This window comes from Canis lupus, chromosome 6 (assembly GCF_003254725.2).
Source record: "Canis lupus dingo isolate Sandy chromosome 6, ASM325472v2, whole genome shotgun sequence".
NCBI lineage: Eukaryota > Metazoa > Chordata > Mammalia > Carnivora > Canidae > Canis > Canis lupus.
Genome location: NC_064248.1, coordinates 23,102,960 through 23,125,931, shown reverse-complemented (window position 1 = coordinate 23,125,931; position 22,972 = coordinate 23,102,960). Strand labels below are relative to the sequence as shown.

At 38.8% G+C, this 22,972-nt stretch overlaps 1 protein-coding gene and 1 long non-coding RNA gene across 11 annotated transcripts in view; one reads left to right on the top strand and one right to left on the bottom strand.

Moving 5' to 3' along the window:
* The window catches only part of LOC112640252 (transmembrane protein 180-like), a 54,242-nt gene that overhangs the window by 26,622 nt on the left and 4,648 nt on the right, over positions 1 to 22,972 (top strand). For 7 of the 8 annotated variants that reach the window (XM_025416199.3, XM_025416197.3, XM_049111294.1 and 4 more), the window contains one exon: positions 17,773 to 18,099. The exons of the other annotated variant lie outside the window; for it this stretch is intronic. In XM_025416199.3, the coding sequence (XP_025271984.1) occupies positions 17,773 to 17,905 (133 nt within the window). In that variant the 3' untranslated portion in view covers positions 17,906 to 18,099. Of the gene's footprint in view, positions 1 to 17,772; positions 18,100 to 22,972 lie in introns of those variants that run through there. 8 annotated transcript variants of the gene reach the window in all.
* Positions 2,336 to 22,972, bottom strand: part of LOC112640256 (uncharacterized) — a 32,492-nt gene continuing 11,855 nt past the window's right edge. For all 3 annotated transcript variants that reach the window (XR_003123933.2, XR_003123934.2, XR_004816494.2), the window contains 3 exons: positions 17,529 to 17,617; positions 6,032 to 6,112; positions 2,336 to 4,848 (listed from right to left, as the gene is read on the bottom strand). This is a non-coding gene — a long non-coding RNA (uncharacterized LOC112640256). The remainder of the gene's footprint in view (positions 4,849 to 6,031; positions 6,113 to 17,528; positions 17,618 to 22,972) is intronic.

Sequence of the window (22,972 nt, the reverse complement as noted above, 5' to 3'; positions counted from 1 at the left end):
AGATTGTATTACATCTATAGATCAAGTGAGGAAGTACTGACATCGACAATATTGAATCTTCTTATCCATGAACATGGACTATCTTTCCATTTATTTAGTTCATTTTTTTTTTAATTTTTATTTATTTATGATAGTCACAGAGAGAGAGAGAGAGGCAGAGACACAGGCAGAGGGAGAAGCAGGCTCCATGCACTGGGAGCCCGACGTGGGATTTGATCCCGGGTCTCCGGGATCGCGCCCTGGGCCAAAGGCAGGCGCCAAACCGCTGCGCCACCCAGGGATCCCTATTTAGTTCATTTTTTATTTCTTTCATCAGAACTTTGTAGTTTTCTTCATGTAGATCTTATACATATTTTATTATATTTATACTTAAAAGTCATTAATTTTTAGGATGCTAATGTTAATGGCATTATGTTTTTAATTTCAAGTTCTACTTGTTTATCATTGATATATGTATGCAACGGATATACGTAAGCAACTGACTTTTGTATATTAACTTGTATCCTGCAACCTTGCTATAATTGTTTATTAGTTCCAGGAGGTTTTTGTTGTTGATTCTTCTGAATTTTCTACGTAGCCAAGGATTTTTTTTTTAAGTTCTCTCACACCCCTATTGCCATTTTATTATAAACATTTTTATTTTCAAATATACAAAAAGTTGAAAAAGATGTATAGGGAAGACTTCTATATTCACCAGCTAGATTCAACTATTTGTATCTAACTATATTGTCTTTTTATTTTTTATTTATTAATTATTATTTTTAAAATATTTTATTTATATATTCATGAGAGACACAGAGAGAGGCAGAGACACAAGACTTCTATATATTCACCAGCTAGATTCAACTATTTGTATCTAACTATGTTATTTTTATTTTTTATTTATTAATTATTATTTTTAAAATATTTTATTTATTTATTCATGAGAGACACAGAGAGAGGCAGAGACACAGAGGCAGAGAGAAGCAGGTTCCATGCAGGGAGCCCAATGCGGGACTCGATTCCGGGACTCCAGGATCATGCCTTGAGCTGAAGGCAGGCACTTAACTGCTGAGCCACCCAGGCATCCTTAAATATATTGGTTTTATCATATATTGATCAGTGTATCCATCTTTCTATTTATGCATCAAACCATCTTGTTTTTCCTCACTTTTTATTATGAAAAATTTCAAACACACAAAAAAATTGAAAGAAAAATACAGAAAAACCATATACCCACTCCTTAGATTCAACAATTATTAACATTTTGTCATATTTGCTTTATCTGTATCTGTACGTGTATGTGTGTGTTTTGTTCTCTTAACTATTTCAAGGTTACATTGCAGATATAGTGGCAGTTCATACATCTTAAAATGTGTACACATCTTATACTTTAGCATACATCTCCTGGAAATAAAATCATTCTGATTGGAGAGTTTTTATCAGAGTAATGATCTGATTTGACTTACCCTTTAACAGCATTCCTCTGGCTGCTGTGTTGAGACTAGACTGGATGAGGGAGAGGAGTAGGATATAGAAACCTGTGTTCAGTAATATATGGTATTTCATGCTGATGGCAGCTGGAGGGAAGTGAGACTGGAAAGGTAAAAAGGACCTGATGTAAAGGATTTGTATGCTATATTTAGTTCTTAATCTTTGGTTTCCCAAATATGATGACTTTTTAAACTTTTGTTGTATGATTACTTTCTGTACTATTACTTGGTGAATATTTTTCTTTAATTATGAACTTAAAAAATCTTACGTCATAAGAAAAATTATACAAAAATATTCACAATAAGTTTCACTCTTTTCTAACCCAAAACACTTAACCAGGGATGCCTGGGTGGCTCAGAGTTAGGCACTACCTTCGGCCCAGGGCATGATCCTGGCTGGGGTCCTGGGATTAAGTCCCACATTGGGCTCCCTGCATAGAGCCTACTTCTCTCTCTGCCTATGTCTCTGCCTCTCTCTTTCTGTGCCTCTCGTGAATAAATAAGTAAAATCTTAAAAAAAAAACATAAAAAACAAAAGCATTTAACCATGAAAATAAAAAGAAAAATGTGTGACATGTGAAAATCATCGTGTGTACTACCAGGAGCACAGATACTGTTCTTTAGGGAACGCTGCTGTAAATAAAGGAAATCATTGGAAGTTATTAAGCTGGGGAAAGACATAACCTGAATTTTGTTTTAGAACATTCTGGCAGTCACATTAAGCAAGGATTAAAGGGGGACAAAAATTAAAGTTTGGTTATGTAACAAGTGCTTTGGATACAAAAGTAAATGAAATAGGTTGTTGCCACTAAGGAGCCTACTTTAGTAAAGGGAGATAGACATGAGGACAGATAACTTCAGCATGGAGTGGTAGCTACTATATTTAGAAGTATATACAAGATATAATGGTGGCTACAAGGTGGGTATGATTAACATCTCCTCAGAAACCAAGTCCAGGCTTTACAAAGGAAAAGATTCTTCAGCTGGGTTTCAATGGAGGTGTTAATACTGTGAACGGAGATCGGAGGTAGCCAGGAAAGAGTAACGGTACAGGCAAAGCATGGACATATAAAACAACAGGATATTCACTCAATAAACATTTACTGAACACTTACTGTATACATGTCCTATGTAAGCCCTAAAGCACAAAAAGACAAGAGATACAGCCCCTACTCTGAATAAGCTCAACGTCAATTATAGTAAAAATCATAATGCTATGTGTTAGGTATTATTGTTAGATGTAAGCATGGGATGCTGTATACCTAGCTAAGCATGTAATTCAGACTGGGTAGCAAAGAAGTTATCTCTCAGATGAATCTTAAAAATGTAGTAGGAGTCTGTGCAAGTACAGAGGGGCATAAGATCATGTGACATGTTTAGGGGAACAGCAAATGGTATAAGAAGGGCTTGAGAAGTGTGGATTTGATTCTAAAAGAAATGCAATATTGTTATTATTAAACCAAGGAGTAGTAATATCAGATTTCCTCTTGAAAACAGCACTCTGCGTCGTGGAGAATGATTTGAAGGGAGGTTAGCTGAATTATAATGAAAGAATAGTTTGAAGGCCAATGAACTGCTTTTCTATGAGAAACGCTGGTGTGGGCCTGGACTAAAGCAAAGTAACATGGAAGGGAAGGAAGAGATTCACATGAGAGAGATTAAGGAGTTAGAATCAATAGAAGTCGGTGATACTTGGTTATAGAGGCATGACTCACAACTGAGTAATCGTGTGTTAAGAAATGAGTTCAGTATACACAGGAAGTGAATGTGGACTGTTTGGGATGGCATTCCTTCTGTAGAATTTGAAGGCACTCTTTCTCAATCTCAGCTATTATATCTATGATGTGAATGTTTTCCACCTGCACTGAGGAAGTTGCTTGAAATCTAGGTAACAAAAGTCTCAAGCAGTGTTGTGGAAGAAAGCCATGATGGCTGAAAGGGGAGAGGAACAGAATCTGGGGTAGAAAGGATTCAGCTCATTCACCGATAGATGTGAGAGAATGCAGGAAGAAGGGGTGCATTTAACCTGTGCCCCTATAATTTTAAGAATAGAGGCCCTGAAGTTATGTTTCTCATTGCACATTAGAGACACTTGGAACTTGAAAAGTCATGATGTCCAGGCCTTGCTAGCTTATTCTACGGTATAGTTAACATGGAGAACCTAGAGATTTACTTCCTTGGAAACAGAGGCTATAGAGATTAATTCTTATTGACTTGGGCATGGACACGTTGACAACCAGACACGTTGGCAAACTAGTCTTCTGGTCCGGTAAGCATTTTTAGAGGTATAAACTTATTTAGGGCACTCAAGTATCATTTATCTTTGAGTGATAACTTAACATTTGGCATCTGGTGGCCTTACACAGCTCATGGTAATCTGAAAGTGCCAGATTACCTCTGACTGAAGTCCAGAGGCCAACTGCACACTTAACAGGAAATAGGTGATCAGAGAGTGATTTGAGATTCACGGTATGATGAATTTAGCAAATGTCTATTTGAAATAAATTTCATGCTTGTTAGGAAGTTTTCTAATATTTGATTAATATTTTACTCTTACAATATGCAGACTGTATGGTTCAGGGGTATTCTTCTTGTCCCTGCCATTTTTGAAAGATGATTGGTGATTTATTGATACAGCTAGAGAAATTTGGTTCTAAGGGGCATATTATTTTACTGAGTTTAATAAACCTATTTTTTTTCTCATCGACCCAAGGATATACTACTACTTCATAGCCTATAAATGTAGCAGTTAGTTTATTGTTAATGGAGATTCATAAATGAGGAACTTGGGCAAGAAAAGCAATGTATAATCTCTTCCAATTATAGAGAACAAGGTACTTCATGTCATAATATTGGAAATTGATTATCTTAATTATTTTATACATGTAGTTTCAATTAAAAATGCAACAAAGTCCATACTTTTCACACAAAAATGACAAATTCTAGTATATAATAGAAAAAAGGCTATTCCTTCTATTTGGCCAATTAAGCATGCTTGCATTCTTTTGTCAGGAAACATTTATGGAGTACCTAGTAGGTGTTAGCACTGAGCTGGGAGCTGAGATAAAAAGAGTCGTAAGGCATGATGCCTTTCTGGAACTCACATGGTATTAGTGGGTGAGGCAGATGGGAAACAGAAAGTCCAGTACAACAAGCTAGGTCCACGGTTGTGATAAGCAGAGTGTAAGAGGAACACATGCTGGGCACTTGGCTGCTTCTTACAGGATGCATACTGACTCCATGTGGTAGCACTGTCTTCTAATCCTGGCCAAATTCTTGCTGCTTGATAAGACATTCTGGAATAGAAAGATGCATTTCCCCAGTAGTCAAAATCTGCCAGTTTATTTGTTGAATTACAGTGTCATCTGTGGATACTCTGCAGGAAACCCAAACAAAATCCATTACTTAAAAAATAGTCTTCTAGGTCTGCAATATATTCAAGTGTGTTTTTAGATGTTGTAAATGAAGCTTCCTCTTTGTTTCTCTTTTGTCTGAAAAACCTCACAAGACTTCAAAAATTACACTAGCAACAAAAGTTTAGAAAATGACTTTTCTCTTAATGATGTAGTAAATAATACTGTCTTAAACTCCAGCAAGGAAGCAGATCAAAAATGAATTGCTTCCGGATGAATAACAGACAAATAACAAATGATCTCAATGCTTTGTCTTTTAAGTAATGAACATATTCTTGATATTTAATTATATGTAGTTAATCATTAAAATCAATTTTAAAGCTTGTTTTTTGAAAATAAGGCTTTCTATAGTGATTTACTATAGTAACAGCCTGGAAATTCTCAGGCAAGGACTCTCTTTTGCTTGTTTAATGATTTCTGTTTCATGTTATGACTAAATCAGTGGTTTTATTCGGTACAAAAGATTAGGTTACCTAGACTAGAAATGAGCTAGTCCTACATATTATACTTGGTGCTGGTGGATTTCGAAAGCTATCAATTCAATATCATGCTGTTAATTCTGCTGTAGTTCTGAAATACTTATTGTAAATTCCTTGGTTAATATTTTTACATATTCTTGACCTATGTAGCCACTGGAGCATAGAGACTTGAATAGGGAAAACAAACGAAAAACCCCTTCTCTGAAGAGCTCATGCAGTGTACTATAGGATCACTAGAAGAGCAGGAAATAGTCAGTAGGTAGGCCACTCCACGTATTCAGAGCCTCAAATTTTAAGATTTGACTTCCTCCTCCCCATCACTGTTTATTTGGGAATATAGGATTAAAAACACATATAAAATATTACAGCTGCAAAGAAGTGTGTACATATAAGCATATACATTTGTTGGGGTTGCTAAAATAAATATTGGGATAATCAGTCTTTAACAATGTTCTATACTAAGTCCATTTGCCACATATCCAAACAGGAGCCTTTGTAACATTCTAAATTAAGAGCATTTGGCCCAAAAGATTATGATTGAGGATAAATCAATTTACTAATGGTGTGTCAGAAATGGGATTATGATGTAAGCTTATGTGGAGGAAACTCTTTCCACAAGTTCATAGGACCGCAATAATATATATCCTTTGTTTTACCGTGGAATTACCAATGATGGTGATCTCTTCCCCATTGTTCACTTCTTTTCCTTTTATGTAAGGGTGATAACCTTCCATTGCAAAAGGACCACCTAAAGAGAAGATTATGGCCAAAGAAGGAGATAATCAACCTCAGGGTTTTTTTTGTTTTTGTTTTTGTTTTTGTTTTTGCGGGGGGGGGGGGGGTTGTTTTTGTTTTTGAGAAATATTATACTGCTGTTTTTTCCAATTAGTCTTTAGAAGACTAATGTGGAAACGTTAACAATATCCCCAACCTCTGGCAAAGAAAAACAGGTGAATAGGGAGTTAGATCCTTACATTTCCACATCAGCAATGTGATCATATCAAGCTGTTAGAGTTCTTGGTATTTGTTATAGGTCACTTATTTTCATTGATACCTTCTGAATTAATTTTCACAGAAAGCATATGACTCTTCTTTAAAAAATTTTTTTTTTCTGGAGTGTCTGAGTGACTCAGTCAGTTAAACACCCAACTCTTGATTTTGGCTCAGATCATGATCTCAAGGTGGTAAGATTGAGTCCTGTGATGTGCTCCATGTTCTGCTTGAGATTCTCTCTCTCTCCTCCTTTTTCCCCTCCCCCTGTACATGCACTCTCTCTCAGTAAATACATAAATAATAAAAAATGCTTTTTTCTCTTCTGATAAATTCATATTATAAATACTACTTTCTCTTGGAGAGATTTTTAGTTCAGATCTAGATAAGAAACTCAGCTCCAAACTCACTAGGTGTGGAACTTTGAGCAATTTAATTAACCTAGTTAAACCTTAGTGTCTTCTTCAGGGTTATTGTGAAAATTTGTAGCAATGACAAAAAAGTGTCAAACAGGGCCAGGCACATAGTAAGCCTATAATCTATGTGACACCATCATTATTCCTTTTTTTTTAAAAATAAGATTTTATTTATTTATTTTGAGAGAGAGAGTGAGAGAGCATGAGTGGGGTGGGGAGGAGGGAGGCAGAGGGAGAGGAAGAAGCAGACTCCTCGCTGAATAGGGAGCCCCATACAGGGCTCCATCCCAGAGCCCTGGTATTAAGACCTGAGCTGAAGGCAGATGCTTAACCAACTGAGCCACCCAGGTGCCCCAACCATTATTATTCTTACAAGGGTCTCATCTGGCTGACCCTAGAAAGGAGAAGTTCCCTTTCTATTCTTTAGGTAGCAACGAATTATGTGGAATCAAAATTTCCCAATTCTAATTCAAAAGCATCTGTATTGCCACAAAACAATATTATGGTTTAGCAAGTGTAAGCTAAAACAAGAAAATGAAGAAAAAGACCCCAAACAGCAATATTTTAGAATGTTATGACCTGTTAGGTAGGTGTTTTTTTCTTTTGAAAGCAGAACATTATAGGAGAAAATTGGGTGCAAAATTTTTTTCCATAAGCAAGAGGTGCAATTGCTATTATTATTATAACATTAAAGATATTTGTTGATTGTCTCTGCCTCCACTACAATGTACACTTTGTTGATGGTAAGGATTGTTGTTGTTTATACTGCAAGCACCTAAAACATTAAGTGTGCAGTAAATATTTATTGAGCAAGCAAAATTATAAGCGGGGCTTAGGAATTATTCTTCTACCAGAGATTCACTCAAAAAATGTGAAGTTTGGAAAGCATAAAAGCCCTACTGGTCAACAGTTTCAACCATATCCAGGTAGAGTGAACATAATATGAGAGAGGAAAAGAAATTCTTTAAATCCTGGGCATCCTTCCGAGATTAGAATTACATTTTATTTTTTATTTTTATTTTTGCTTTTTGTAGAATTACATTTTAAAAGAAAGAGTGAATCTTAAGAAAAAAGCAGAAAGACCAGGGAGATTTTTGAAGAGCATCAAATGATTCAACAAAGTAGTGAGGAAATGACCTTTGCTTTGGAGTGCATGAAACATTAAAATGGTTTCAGTAATAAGGTGTCTCTGAAAAGCACTAGGTCTGAAACCACATGTAGTAATCAAATCGCCTTACTCATTTAAATGTTCATCCCCCTGCCTTTCCTTGAGCTTCTAGCCTAATAAAGCTTTCTCTCTGCAGTATTGTTAGTGTGATCACAGGAGGCTTTGCTTCCACAGATTACCACAGGTGTTCCACATGGGCCTTCTCACCATGCAAAAAAGACAAAAGACGATTTTGTCTTGGAGTTCGAATATCTCCTAGAAGGAACCCTGGGCAGCTGGAATCCAATTTCTTGATATTTTTGAAACTGGGATCTGTTATAACTAGAAAATGCCAAAGGATAATGGGCTCCTGCTGCTAACCAAACACTCAGATAAAATGCACAGAAGTGCCTCAGCCAAGGACAAACAGGTCTTTTCATAAAACACTGGGCTTCTGAGCACATATTGTAGTAATTCTGTGACTAGCTGTTTATGGTCATGGCTCTGTGGTTCTCTTCCCCTTGAAAGGTCTTGATTAGGCCAATTCCTTTCTTCTTTGTGTTTGAGAAATGTGTGATGTAGGCCGCTTCAAACTGGAACTTGGGTTTCCATTACCTTGTTGGCATCTTGTACCCGTTGTCAATCTAGTTATCTCATCCGGTCTGTCTTGTGGCTCTGGTTAGTTAACAGTCAAAGGTGGTGAGACAGGCATGTACACACCTACAACATCACATTCAAAAGTACAACCATGACCTTGTCTTCCAATCAAAATCTGTGCTCAGCTGTTTCAAACCTCCTGTGTCCTTGTTAGTAATGGCCAATTAGAAATCAGTGAATCCTTTCCCTGTAATGGTCAGAGGCTGCCAATTTATGGTAATGTGGACATAAGTGCCGATGGGAAAGGTACATTATTCAGGGCAGTTTGGCTGTGACACCCAATGAGTACAGGCTAAATTAAATAAAATGGAGCTTGCCAGCTCCTAAAACTGAAAAGTCAGGCAGAAGTAGATCTGGGTAGGTACTCGGATTATGATAGTGAACCTGTTTTATCTGTCCCTGACTTTCCCTCTATGGAGTGGAGCTTTTTACCACACAGCAGCAAGGTAACTCCAGGCTTACATGGGCCCAATAGCCTAAGATCCTAAAGGAAACACATACATTTCTCCCAGTAGCACAGCAAAAGTCTTTCAGTGGACCCTGAAGAGCTTTATGTGAGTCACAAGCCCATCCCTGACTCAGTAGTTGTAGCCTGAGGCTGGAGTTCTCTGACTAGGTCTGGGCATGTGTCTGACCAGGAGGGTGGGAGTTGGGCAGTCCATTGGAGAGGAAAGAAGGGAGAGGAGTTTTCTTCAAGGAAGGAATGCAGGGAAGACAAAACATTATATGCCCCAGAAATGAGGTTTTCCATAGATAGCTCGGGTGGAGCCGAAGTGACACCATATTTCAATGGTAACTTTGGTGCCTCTGTTACTTCCAGAGGCTACAGTTGGTGTGTATTGGATGGCCCCACCTGTGACCCAAGCCTCTGTGTTTGTCTCAGAGCCCAGAAAGTAGCAGCACAAGAACAATGGATCAGTAGGTCATAATCACTTCTTGGACCGAGTAGGACTTGAGATGAAGCATGGTCTTCTGGACCACTGGTTGGAAGGGATGGCCATTCCTAACAAATGCAGCCCAGTCCAGAGCACCAAGGACGAACATTCCCAACTATGGCTTTTAGAGGAGGAGGTAGTGATGGTTGGAGGTTTTGCACATGATTCTAGGCAGAAGCCTTCTAGTTAATGCCTATTTATTCTTCAGAACTCAGGTCAAATACTGCTTCTCCAGGGGAGCCTTTTCTGGACTCCACTCGCCAAGAGTAGGCCAGACCCTCTGGCTAAGTGCTCCCATCTAATACCTTGTGCTTTTCCATCATAGCATTTAATGCAGTGATCTTATGTTGCCACATGTAAATCACTCTTATCTGTGATTACTTGATTTGTATCTAGCTCCTACACTAGGTGAGCTCCTTGAGGGTGGGAATTCTTATCAGTTTTGCCTACCATTGAATATCCAGTACTTAGCCCAGTGCCAGCATATTAATAATCACATACTGCCTTTTTAAAAAGATACATGAATGACACCTAGTTTCTGGTAATAGATGATTTTATTTTTTTTTTATTATTTTTTTTTTTAAAAGCACATAAATATTTATTTAGCAATTTTTTTAAACAAAAGGATTATATTTATTGTTTTGCAATCTATTTTTCACTTAGTAATATTAATATTTTCCTATGTCAAAAATGTTTCTCTGTAGTGCATTTATTGAATCCATCCTATGGATTTTTTTTTTTTTTATTGGTGTTCAATTTACTAACATACAGAATAACCCCCAGTGCCCGTCACCCATTCACTCCCACCCCCCGCCCTCCTCCCCTTCTACCACCCCTAGTTCGTTTCCCAGAGTTAGCAGTCTTTACGTTCTGTCTCCCTTTCTGATATTTCCCACACATTTCTTCTCCCTTCCCTTATTTTCCCTTTCACTATTATTTATATTCCCCAAATGAATGAGAACATATAATGTTTGTCCTTCTCCGACTGACTTACTTCACTCAGCATAATACCCTCCAGTTCCATCCACGTTGAAGCAAATGGTGGGTATTTGTCATTTCTAATAGCCGAGTAATATTCCATTGTATACATAAACCACATCTTCTTTATCCATTCATCTTTCGTTGGACACCGAGGCTCCTTCCACAGTTTGGCTATCGTGGCCATTGCTGCTAGAAACATCGGGGTGCAGGTGTCCCGGCGTTTCATTGCATTTGTATCTTTGGGGTAAATCCCCAACAGTGCAATTGCTGGGTCGTAGGGCAGGTATATTTTTAACTGTTTGAGGAACCTCCACACAGTTTTCCAGAGTGGCTGCACCAGTTCACATTCCCACCAACAGTGTAAGAGGGTTCCCTTTTCTCCGCATCCTCTCCAACATTTGTTGTTTCCTGCCTTGTTAATTTTCCCCATTCTCACTGGTGTGAGGTGGTATCTCATTGTAGTTTTGATTTGTATTTCCCTGATGGCAAGTGATGCAGAGCATTTTCTCATATGCATGTTGGCCATGTCTATGTCTTCCTCTGTGAGATTTCTGTTCATGTCTTTTGCCCATTTCATGATTGGATTGTTTGTTTCTTTGGTGTTGAGTTTAATAAGTTCTTTATAGATCTTGGAAACTAGCCCTTTATCTGATATGTCATTTGCAAATATCTTCTCCCATTCTGTAGGTTGTCTTTGAGTTTTGTTGACTGTATCCTTTGCTGTGCAAAAGCTTCTTATCTTGATGAAGTCCCAATAGTTCATTTTTGCTTTTGTTTCTTTTGCCTTCGTGGATGTATCTTGCAAGAAGTTACTATGGCCGAGTTCAAAAAGGGTGTTGCCTGTGTTCTTCTCTAGGATTTTGATGGAATCTTGTCTCACATTTAGATCTTTCATCCATTTTGAGTTTATCTTTGTGTATGGTGAAAGAGAGTGGTCTAGTTTCATTCTTCTGCATGTGGATGTCCAATTTTCCCAGCACCATTTATTGAAGAGACTGTCTTTCTTCCAATGGATAGTCTTTCCTCCTTTATCGAATATTAGTTGCCCATAAAGTTCAGGGTCCACTTCTGGATTCTCTATTCTGTTCCACTGATCTATGTGTCTGTTTTTGTGCCAGTACCACACTGTCTTGATGACCACAGCTTTGTAGTACAACCTGAAATCTGGCATTGTGATGCCCCCAGATATGGTTTTCTTTTTTAAAATTCCCCTGGCTATTCGGGGTCTTTTCTGATTCCACACAAATCTTAAAATAATTTGTTCTAACTCTCTGAAGAAAGTCCATGGTATTTTGATAGGGATTGCATTAAACGTGTATATTGCCCTGGGTAACATTGACATTTTCACAATATTAATTCTGCCAATCCATGAGCATGGAATATTTTTCCATCTCTTTGTGTCTTCCTCAATTTCTTTCAGAAGTGTTCTATAGTTTTGAGGGTATAGATCCTTTACATCTTTGGTGAGGTTTATTCCTAGGTATCTTATGCTTTTGGGTGCAATTGTAAATGGGATTGACTCCTTAATTTCTCTTTCTTCAGTCTCATTGTTAGTGTATAGAAATGCCACTGACTTCTGGGCATTGATTTTGTATCCTGCCACGCTACTGAATTGCTGTATGAGTTCTAGCAATCTTGGGGTGGAGACTTTTGGGTTTTCTATGTAGAGTATCATGTCATCGGCGAAGAGGGAGAGTTTGACTTCTTCTTTGCCAATTTGAATGCCTTTAATGTCTTTTTGTTGTCTGATTGCTGAGGCTAGGACTTCCAGTACTATGTTGAATAGCAGTGGTGAGAGTGGACATCCCTGTCTTGTTCCTGATCTTAGGGGAAAGGCTCCCAGTGCTTCCCCATTGAGAATGATATTTGCTGTGGGCTTTTCATAGATGGCTTTTAAGATGTCGAGGAATGTTCCCTCTATCCCTACACTCTGAAGAGTTTTGATCAGGAATGGATGCTGTATTTTGTCAAATGCTTTCTCTGCATCCAATGAGAGGATCATATGGTTCTTGGTTTTTCTCTTGCTGATATGATGAATCACATTGATTGTTTTACGGGTGTTGAACCAGCCTTGTGTCCCAGGGATAAATCCTACTTGGTCATGGTGAATAATTTTCTTAATGTACTGTTGGATCCTATTGGCCAGTATCTTGTTGAGAATTTTTGCATCCATGTTCATCAGGGATATTGGTCTGTAATTCTCCTTTTTGGCGGGGTCTTTGTCTGGCTTTGGAATTAAGGTGATGCTGGCTTCATAGAACGAATTTGGAAGTACTCCATCTCTTTCTATCTTTCCAAACAGCTTTAGGAGAATAGGTATGGTTTCTTCTTTAAACGTTTGATAAAATTCTCCTGGGAAGCCATCTGGCCCTGGACTCTTGTGTCTTGGGAGGTTTTTGATGACTGCTTCAATTTCCTCCCTGGTTATTGGCCTGTTCAGGTTTTCTATTTCTTCCTGTTCCAGTTTTGGTAGTTTGTGGCTTTCCAGGAATGCGTCCATTTCTTCTAGATTGCTTAATTTATTGGCGTATAGCTGTTCATAATATGTTTTTAAAATCGTTTGTATTTCCTTGGTGTTGGTAGTGATCTCTCCTTTCTCATTCATGATTTTATTAATTTGAGTCTTCTCTCTCTTCTTTTTAATAAGGCTGGCTAATGGTTTATCTATCTTATTAATTCTTTCAAAGAACCAACTCCTGGTTCTGTTGATCTGTTCCACAGTTCTTCTGGTCTCGATTTCATTGAGTTCTGCTCGAATCTTTATTAGCTCCCTTCTTCTCTTGGGTGTAGGATCTATTTGCTGTTTTTTCTCTAGCTCCTTTATGTGTAAGGTTAGCTTTTGTATTTGAGTTCTTTCCAGTTTTTGAATGGATGCTTGTATTGCGATGTATTTCCCCCTTAGGACTGCTTTTGCTGCATCCCAAAGATTTTGAACGGTTGTATCTTCATTCTCATTAGTTTCCATGAATCTTTTTAATTCTTCCTTAATTTCCTGGTTGACCCTTTTATCTTTTAGCAGGATGGTCCTTAACCTCCATGTGTTTGAGGTCCTTCCAAACTTCTTGTTGTGATTTAGTTCTAATTTCAAGGCATTATGGTCCGAGAATATGCAGGGGACAATCCCAATCTTTTGGTATCGGTTCAGACCCGATTTGTGACCCAATATGTGGTCTATTCTGGAGAAAGTTCCATGTGCGCTTGAGAAGAATGTGTATTCAGTTGAGTTTGGATGTAAAGTTCTGTAGATATCTGTGAAATCCATCTGGTCCAGTGTATCATTTAAAGCTCTCGTTTCTTTGGAGATGTTTTGCTTAGAAGACCTATCGAGTATAGAAAGAGCTAGATTGAAGTCACCAAGTATAAGTGTATTATTATCTAAGTATTTCTTCACTTTGGTTAATAATTGATTTTATATTTGGCAGCTCCCACATTCGGAGCATATATATTGAGGATTGTTAAGTCCTCTTGTTGAATAGATCCTTTAAGTATGATATAGTGTCCCTCTTCATCTCTCACTACAGTCTTTGGGGTAAATTTTAGTTTATCTGATATAAGGATGGCTACCCCTGCTTTCTTTTGAGGACCATTCGAATGGTAAATGGTTCTCCAACCTTTTATTTTCAGGCTGTAGGTGTCCTTCTGTCTAAAATGAGTCTCTTGTAGACAGCAAATAGATGGGTCCTGCTTTTTTATCCAGTCTGAAACCCTGCGCCTTTTGATGGGGTCATTAAGCCCGTTCACATTCAGAGTTACTATTGAGAGATATGAGTTTAGTGTCATCATGATATCTATTCAGTCTTTGTTTTTGTGGACTGTTCCACTGAACTTCTTCTTAAAGGGGAATTTTAAGAGGCCCCCTTAAAATTTCTTGCAGAGCTGGTTTGGAGGTCACATATTCTTTTAGTTGCTGCCTGTCTTGGAAGCTCTTTATCTCTCCTTCCATTTTGAATGAGAGCCTTGCTGGATAAAGTATTCTTGGTTGCATGTTCTTCTCATTTAGGACCCTGAATATATCCTGCCAGCCCTTTCTGGCCTGCCAGGTCTCTGTGGAGAGGTCTGCTGTTACCCTAATACTCCTCCCCATAAAAGTCAGGGATTTCTTGTCTCTTGCTGCTTTAAGGATCTTCTCTTTATCTTTGGAATTTGCAAGCTTCACAATTAAATGTCGAGGTGTTGAACGGTTTTTATTGATTTTAGGGGGGGATCTCTCTATTTCCTGGATCTGAATGCCTGTTTCCCTTCCCAGATTAGGAAAGTTTTCAGCTAGAATTTGTTCAAATACATATTCTGGCCCTCTGTCCCTTTCGGCGCCCTCGGGAACCCCAATTAAACGTAGGTTTTTCTTCCTCAGGCTGTCGTTTATTTCCCTTAATCTATCTTCATGGTCTTTTAATTGTTTGTCTCTTTTTTCCTCAGTTTCCCTCTTTGCTATCAACTTGTCTTCTAGGTCACTCACTCGTTCTTCCACCTCGTTAACCCTCGTCGTTAGGACTTCTAGTTTGGATTGCATCTCATTCAATTGATTTTTAATTTCTGCCTGATTAGCTCTAAATTCTGCAGTCATGAAGTCTCTTGAGTCCTTTATACTTTTTTCTAGAGCCACCAGTAGCTGTATAATAGTGCTTCTGAATTGGCTTTCTGACATTGAATTGTAATCCAGATTTTGTAACTCTGTGGGAGAGAGGACTGTTTCTGATTCTTTCTTTTGAGGTGAGGTTTTCCTTCTAGTCATTTTGCTCAGTGCAGAGTGGCCAAAAGCAAGTTGTATTGGGAAAAAGAGAAAAAGAGGAGAGAAAGAAGGAAAGAAAAGAGAAAGAGAAAAAAAAAGGGAAGAAAAAGAAAAAAAAAACGAAAAAAAAAAAAAAGAAGAAGAAAAAGAGAAAGAAAAAGAAAGGAGAAAAAAGGGGGTGGGGGAAGGAAACAAATCAAAAAGCAAAACCAAACAAAAACAAAAACAAAAACAAAAACAAACAAACAAAAAAAGAACCACCGGGGAGTATCTTCTGATTCTGTGTACTTTAAGTCCCTTGGCTTCTCCTGGAAGTTGTCCGTCTAGCTGGTGTTCTGGGGGAGGGGCCTGTTGTGCTGATTTTCAGGTGTGAGCAGTTGGGGGAGCTGCTGTGCCCCTGCCTGGTGCAGGGCTCTGTGGGGGTTGTTTACCCCGTGAGGCCGCAGGAGGAACAGCCCCAGTGGCGGGGCAGCTCTGGAAACCTGGATTCAGCTCCGGCAGGAACTCCGTCTGCAGGGCCTGGAGGCTCCGGGCGGGGCCGCTGATCTGCTCAGCTGGGGCAGGAGCGTCCTCGCTGTCCTGGGCCCTCCCGGCCTCTGCCTGTCCCGGGGGAGGCCGGATCCTGGGCTGTGTCCCGGCGCCCTGTGCTCCGGAGCCTGCGCTGTTGGATTCGCGCTCCCGGGCCGCGCAGCCCCCTCCGCGGAGCCGCCGCCCGAGCCCCTCCGAGCTGCTCCTGGAACCGCGCAGCCCCCTCCGCACGGAGCCTCTTCCTCTGCCCGAGCCCCTCCGAGCTGCTCCCGGGGCCGCGCAGCCCCCTCCGCGGAGCCGCCGCCCGAGCCCCCCGAGCTGCTCCCGGTCCCGCCGGGTCCCGCCGTGCGCGCTGCAGCCCTTAGGGAGCTCGGCGCACTCTCCTGGGCGCGCAGTTGCTGTTACTGTCCCCGGGAGCCCGAGGGCATCCCCGCCCTCCTGGGTCCTGCTCCAACTCCCTGCGAGCCCCTTTCCGCCCGGGAAGGTCGGTGCAGCTCCTGCGTCTCCGGGACGGGGCTCCCCTGTCCTGGGGACACTCGCCCCGGCCTCAGCCCGGCTCCTCGCGGGCCCCTCCCCCTTGGAGGCCTTTGTTTCTTTACTTCTTTTTCCCCGTCTTCCTACCCTGATAGATGCGCGAACTCTTCTCACTGTAGCATTCCAGCTGGTCTCTCTTTAAATCTCAGGCCGAATTCGTAGATTTTCAGGATAATTTGAAGGTTTTCTAGGTAGTTTGGTGGAGACAGGTGATTTGGGGACCCTGCTCTTCCGCCATCTTGCTCCTCCCATCGGTAATAGATGATTTTAGTATAAAAATGTAACAAACTGGGAACCCTGGGTGGCGCAGCGGTTTGGCGCCTGCCTTTGGCCCAGGGCACGATCCCGGAGACCCAGGATCGAATCCCACATCGGGCTCCCGGTGCATGGAGCCTGCTTCTCCCTCTGCCTGTGTCTCTGCCTCTCTCTCTCTCTCTGTGACTATCATAAATAAATAAAAATTCAAAAAAATTTAAAAAAAAAAAAAATGTAACAAACTGCTTCTTCTTCCTAAACTGTCATATAGTTTGATCTTTTCTCATATTTCCTCACTTGGCTGAATAAATGAGGTGATATTTTAGGTAGTGTAGGTGACCAAAAAGAAGCAGTGGACTGGATAGTCAGCCCCCAAATAATCAGGAGCCCTCTTTTACTGTATATGATTTAAATGGAAAAAAGAAAGATCAGGAACATAATCAAGAACCACAGGAAATCTGGGGCTTAGTGGAAGTTCTTGGCAGAAAACCAGGACATGCTATTCCTGAATATTACTGTTAACGATACTTTCTTCTTGTAACCTCTAATTGTGTTGAATAATAATAAGTTTAGTAATAAAAATGAATGCCAAGTTCCCACCATTTTGTTTAAAACATGTCGGAAATGGCTGCTGGGTGGTTAAGTGTCCAATTCTTGGTTTGGGTTCAGGTCATGATCTCATGGGACATGGGATTGAGCCCTGTGTGAGGCTCCTCGCTCAGCTGGGAGTCTGCTTGGAAAGTCTCTCCCTCTGCCCCTCCTCCCAGTTATGCATGCTTACACATGCTCTCTCAATAAATAAATAAATAAATAAATAAATAAATAAATAAATAAATAAATAAAAAATAAATCTTTAAAACATTTTGGCTGATAATTACAAAACTGAAAGTATTATGAGCAAATTTTTTGTAATTTGTAAAAAATTTTTTGTAATTACAAAACTGAAAGTATTATGAGCATGTAGATGTATGTACCTATGCACTCTGCCTCACCTCCACCTTCCATCCTCTCATGTACTGTTGCGTGTGGTCCTTCAGGCATGATCACAGGTTTATATGTCAGCCTCCTCTGGTATGGGCAACTGGAAGGTAGTTTGAAAAAATCCAGATTATTGATAAAATTGCTGTTACTTTTTAAAAGCAAAATTATTCTGAAACTTTTTGTTATATAGCTTTGAATTAATAAGAAACCATTAGAGAAACTAATTGTGTCTTAAATCTTTTTTTCTTTCCCTAGTACAATTTTAGATCTTCATGATGCTATGTTTAATTTGATTTGCCTGGTCCCCCTGGGCATTGTACTAATTCAGATTTTGGTTTGGAGCCCATTCTCAATCAGGAACAAGACAGACTACACAGGGGCTCTTTAAGGCCAATCCTGGATATCATGGGATTCAAACAAAACTTCAGTTGTTTATCTGTTCTAATAGAGTTTACATTATACCAGAAGGCAAAATGTTCTTTATAACCTCTAATTTGTTTAGAAAACAAAACAGATAAAACAAAAAAATCCAACATTTTAGGGCTTCTTGACTACAATAATAAACTGAATAAGAAAATTAAATATGGTTTAAGGCCTGTCTGTTGGCAATTTCCAAGTGGTCTTGTGCCTGGTCACAACCTGTTACTCTTCACCCTTGAATCACTCCATGAGTTGTTCTGGTTTCCCAGAGTCCACCTGACTGTGCGTGTCACTTCCTTTTATTTTAAGCCTCATACTGTTTCTTCAGCTGATTGTATTAGTGAAGACTTTTTTTTAAAAAAGATTTTATTTATTTATTCATGAGAGAGAGAGAGAGAGAGAGAAAGGCAGAGACACAGGCAGAGGAAGGAGCAGGCTCCATGCAGGGAGCCTGAGTGGGACTCGATCCTGGGTCTCCAGGATCACACCCTGGACTGAAGGCGGGCTAAACCGCTGAGCCAATGGGGCTGCCCGTGAAGACTCGCCCCACCCCCCTTTTCATTAAGTAATACTACATCACTATCATCTATAGATTCCCTTATGACTGATAGTGGTCAGATTTGGGAGATTCAGGAACTAGTGTAAGAGAACCCATGTAACCCAGATTTATATGGCTCACTGTCTTAGTCATGGAGCTTTTGGTTATTAAGGAATTCAACTTCAGCTATCTTAAATAATGGAAAGTTTCTTGTAAGGATATAATAGGCAAATTCATAGATATTGGGGGATAGGAAATAAAATAGAATTGAAGAATACAAGGACTGGAGTGGGAAAGGCAAGGTCTGAGGTAGCTTTCTCTGCCTCTGACATTTTTATTTCATTGTTCCCTCACACTTTCTCTCACACACACACTCTCAACTGAGCGCCAGAGCTTTCAGGTCAGTTGCTCACTTTCATCTAACTGATTCAGACTCTGTGTGCCTGTTGGATTCTCTCTCTCTTTCTCAGTTTTGTTTATTTTTAAGTAATCTCAAACTCACAAGCCCAAGATCAAGAGTTGCATGCTCTTCCAACTGAGCTAGCCAGGCACCCCTGTCGGTTAGATTCTCTACCAAAAAAAAAGATTCTCTACCCAAGAATGGTCACTGCTCAGCATGACACACTGTTTATATTGGTGTGCTGAAGATGCTTGACAGCTGGCTCTCTGAAAAAAAATGTTTGCATATATACATATATATCTTTGTTATACATTTTACTGATAAAAAGGATGTGTAGCATATGAGTTACAAATAATACAGTATACCTACTCTTCATTGTAAATTTCATACACCTATAATTTCAGCATGGCTTGTTATTTCTTTTTGTTATTTCTGAAAAATTCCACTGTTAGTCTTTATAATTCACAACAATAGTCATGAAATCAAGACTATGAATAAGCTTGATTACTATTCAGTTCAACAAAGAAGTCAGTTATGTTAGATCAAGGGTAGTTACAACCTAAATGTTATTTTATATTCTTATGTTAACTAGTAAGATAAAACTGAAATAATAAAGACATATTTCTGAACTTTACTCAGTCATTAAGTGATGTGAGCAACTTCTCTGATTTTTTGAATGACAGGTTTTGAATACTAGAAAGAGGGACGCCTGGGTGGCTCAGTGGTTGGGCGCCTGCCTTCGGCTCAGGTTGTGATCCTGGGATTCGGGATCAAGTCCCACACTGGGCTCCCTGTGAGGAGCCTGCTTCTCCCTCTGCCTGTGTCTCTGCCTCTCTCTCTCAGTCTGTGTCTCTCATGAGTAAATAAATAAATCTTTTTTTTAAAAAAGAACATTAGAAAGAATATGTCCTCAATTTCCTGTGCTTTTCACAGTGTAACAGCTATACACATGACCATTTTGAATTTTGCCTGCATTATTAACATTTTCTTTACTACTTTAAGTCTAGACCAGAGATTGGCAAATTATAGCCTGTGGGCTAAATCCAACCTATGGTCTCTTTCTGTACAGTCTGAGATCAAAGAATAAGTTTTACATTTTTAGAGGCTTGTTATTATTATTTTTTTAGAGGCTTGTTAAACAAATAATTACTGTGTGACAGGAACTCTATGTAACTCACAAGCTGAAAATGTCTGGCTCTTTATAGAAAAAGTTTGCCAACACCTGGTCTAGACAATCAACAAAACAATAATATATATTGATTTCCATGGTATAAATACATCCACTATGGCTAATTTCAGGCTATAAATATGATATTACTGAAAGCGGATTTAAGGGAAAGTATACTCAGTAACATACCACTATAAAATTAAAAAGCTAAAATCTTATAACACCAGATGTGCATGTTGCATCACCATACAGATACAGCAGACATTGATAACACTACAAGCATAAATAATAGTAAAATGTAGTAATGAGAAAGTAATGTTTTGATGTTTTGAATGCTTATCATTTTGTTTTTAATATCATTTACTTAAACTTACATATATTAATTTTTAAGCAATTGCTATGTTTAAAAATTAGCTTGAGAAATTCCTGAAAAATTAACAATAGCTCTCACCAGCCAGGATGAACAGGCTCCAGCATACCACTGGGTTGCTACTACTTGGTCTGTGGGTAGGTATGTTCAGTAAGAAGTGGAAAGAGTATAAGTAGAGTAGACCTGATCCATATGCTGAGTTCTCTGATCCAAGCCAGCATGTTGCAGTAAAAGAATACAAAATGGAAAAAAAAAAAAAAAAGAATACAAAATGGTATATTTCCTGAATTAGTTTTCATTTTGGTTTCCCTAAAATCAGAAAAGTTCTTTTAGGACCTGGAGATAGAGAAAACTAGGAAAAGGGATGGTGACTATTATTTTCCAGGGAGATCTACTAATCATCAATCCACACTTAGTCCTGAAAGGGGAGTTAAAGATGGTGAAGAAGTTTGGACTTGTGTAAACTTTAATATGCCCCACGAGGAAAGAATTAGTGAACTTGAAGATATGTCAATAGAAATCACTCAAGCTCAAACACAAATAGAGTAAGAAAAAAGGGATAGGGCACCCCAGAGACTTGGGACAATATGAAATAGTCAAACATACTTTTTAATAGAATTCCTCCCACCCCCCCAACAATGGAATAGGTTAGAGATTCCTGAGTGGCTCAGTGGCTGAGTGTCTGCTTTTGGCTCAGGGCATGATCCTGGATTCCCAGGTTTGAGTCCCACATCGGGCTCCTTGCATGGAACCTGTTTCTCCCTCTGCCTGTGTCTCTACCTCTCTTTCTGTGTCTTTCATGAATAAATAAATAAAATCTTTTTTAAAAAATGAAATAGGTTAGAAGAAATATTTGAAGGGACAATAGCCAAGAATTTATTTATTTTTTAAAAGATTTTTAAATTTATTCATGAGAGAGAGAGAGAGAGAGAGAGGCAGAGACACAGGCAGAGGGAGAAGCAGGCTCCATGCAGGGAGCCTGACGTGGGACTCGATCCCGGGACTCCAGGGTCACACCCTGGGCCAAAGGCAGATGCTAAACTGCTGAGCCACCTGGGGATCCTCAATAGCCAAGAATTTAAAAAAAAAATGAAAGACATAAAACCCAGAAGCTCAAGATCCAAGTAGCTCAGAGAACCAGGAAAATACCAGTATAAATATTAAAAACCCCACCAAACATAAAAACAAAAAACACCTACACACATCATATTCAAACTAATGAAAAACAAAGATAAAGATAAATTACTGATGGTAGCCAGAGAAATAACATACATTACGTAGAGAAGAACAACAATTGGATTAGCATCACATTTTTCATCAGAAACCATGCAAGACAGAAGACAATGTAATGACATCTTCAAAATGTTGAAAGAATAAAAACCCTTGTCAACTTAAAATTTTATACACAATGCAAATATATTTTAAAATTAGGGTGAAATCAAGACTTTCAGACAAACAAAAAGCTGGAAGAATTCATTACCAGCAGACTTGCATTACATCAAGTGTTCAGGGAAGTTACCAGAAAGAAACTTGGGTCTACATCAAGGAATAAGGATCTATAGAAATGGTTAAAATGAAGGTAAATATAAAAGACTTCTTTTTTTCTTATTTTTAAACACTTTAAAAGGTGATTCAGGATCACTTGTACATTGCTGTGTAAATGTAAAATGGTACCACCACTCTGGAATACATTTTGGCAGCTTCTTATAAATCGAAACATGCAAAAAAAAAAAAAAATCGAAACATGCAATTACCATGCAACATAGCAACTATACTTTGGGGCACTTATCCCAGAGAAAGGAAAACTCACATTTACACAATAACCTATAAATGAATATTCATAACTTGATTCATAACAGCTAAAAACTAGAACAGCTCAGATGTCCTACAACAGATTAATGGTTAAACAAACTGTGATACATATAAATCATGGAATACTACGCAGCAATAAAAATTAACAAAGTATTGATACACACATCAACTTGGGTGATTCTCCAGGGAATTATACTGAATGAAAAATCCAATCACAGGTTTATATGCCATATAATTCCTTTTGTACATTTTTTGAAATGAAAAAAATTTAGAAATGGAAGACAGATTAGTGGTGACCAAAGGTTTAAGATGGGAGTGGGAAGGGTTAGAGATGAATGTGGTTATAACAGGACAACACAAACAGTCATTGTGGCAATGGAATTGTTCTATATCTTGACTGTGGTGGTGGACACATGAACCTACATATGATAAAACTGTATGGAACTAACACACATACATTTAAGTAAAACTCTGGAAAACTGAATAAGATTAGTGGATTATCAGTTTCAAAATCCTGGTTGTGATAATGTGCTATAGTTTGTAAGACATTACCATTAGGGTAAACTGGGTAAAGATTATATGGGATAACTCTGTACTTGTTCATACTACAGCATGTGAATCCACAATTATCTCCACTTATGTGCTTGCTCTCTCTGTCTCAAATAAATAAATCTTTTTTTTTTAAAGAATGATGACTGTAGTTAATACTATATTATAGGGGCACCTGAGTAGCTCAGTTTGTTAAGC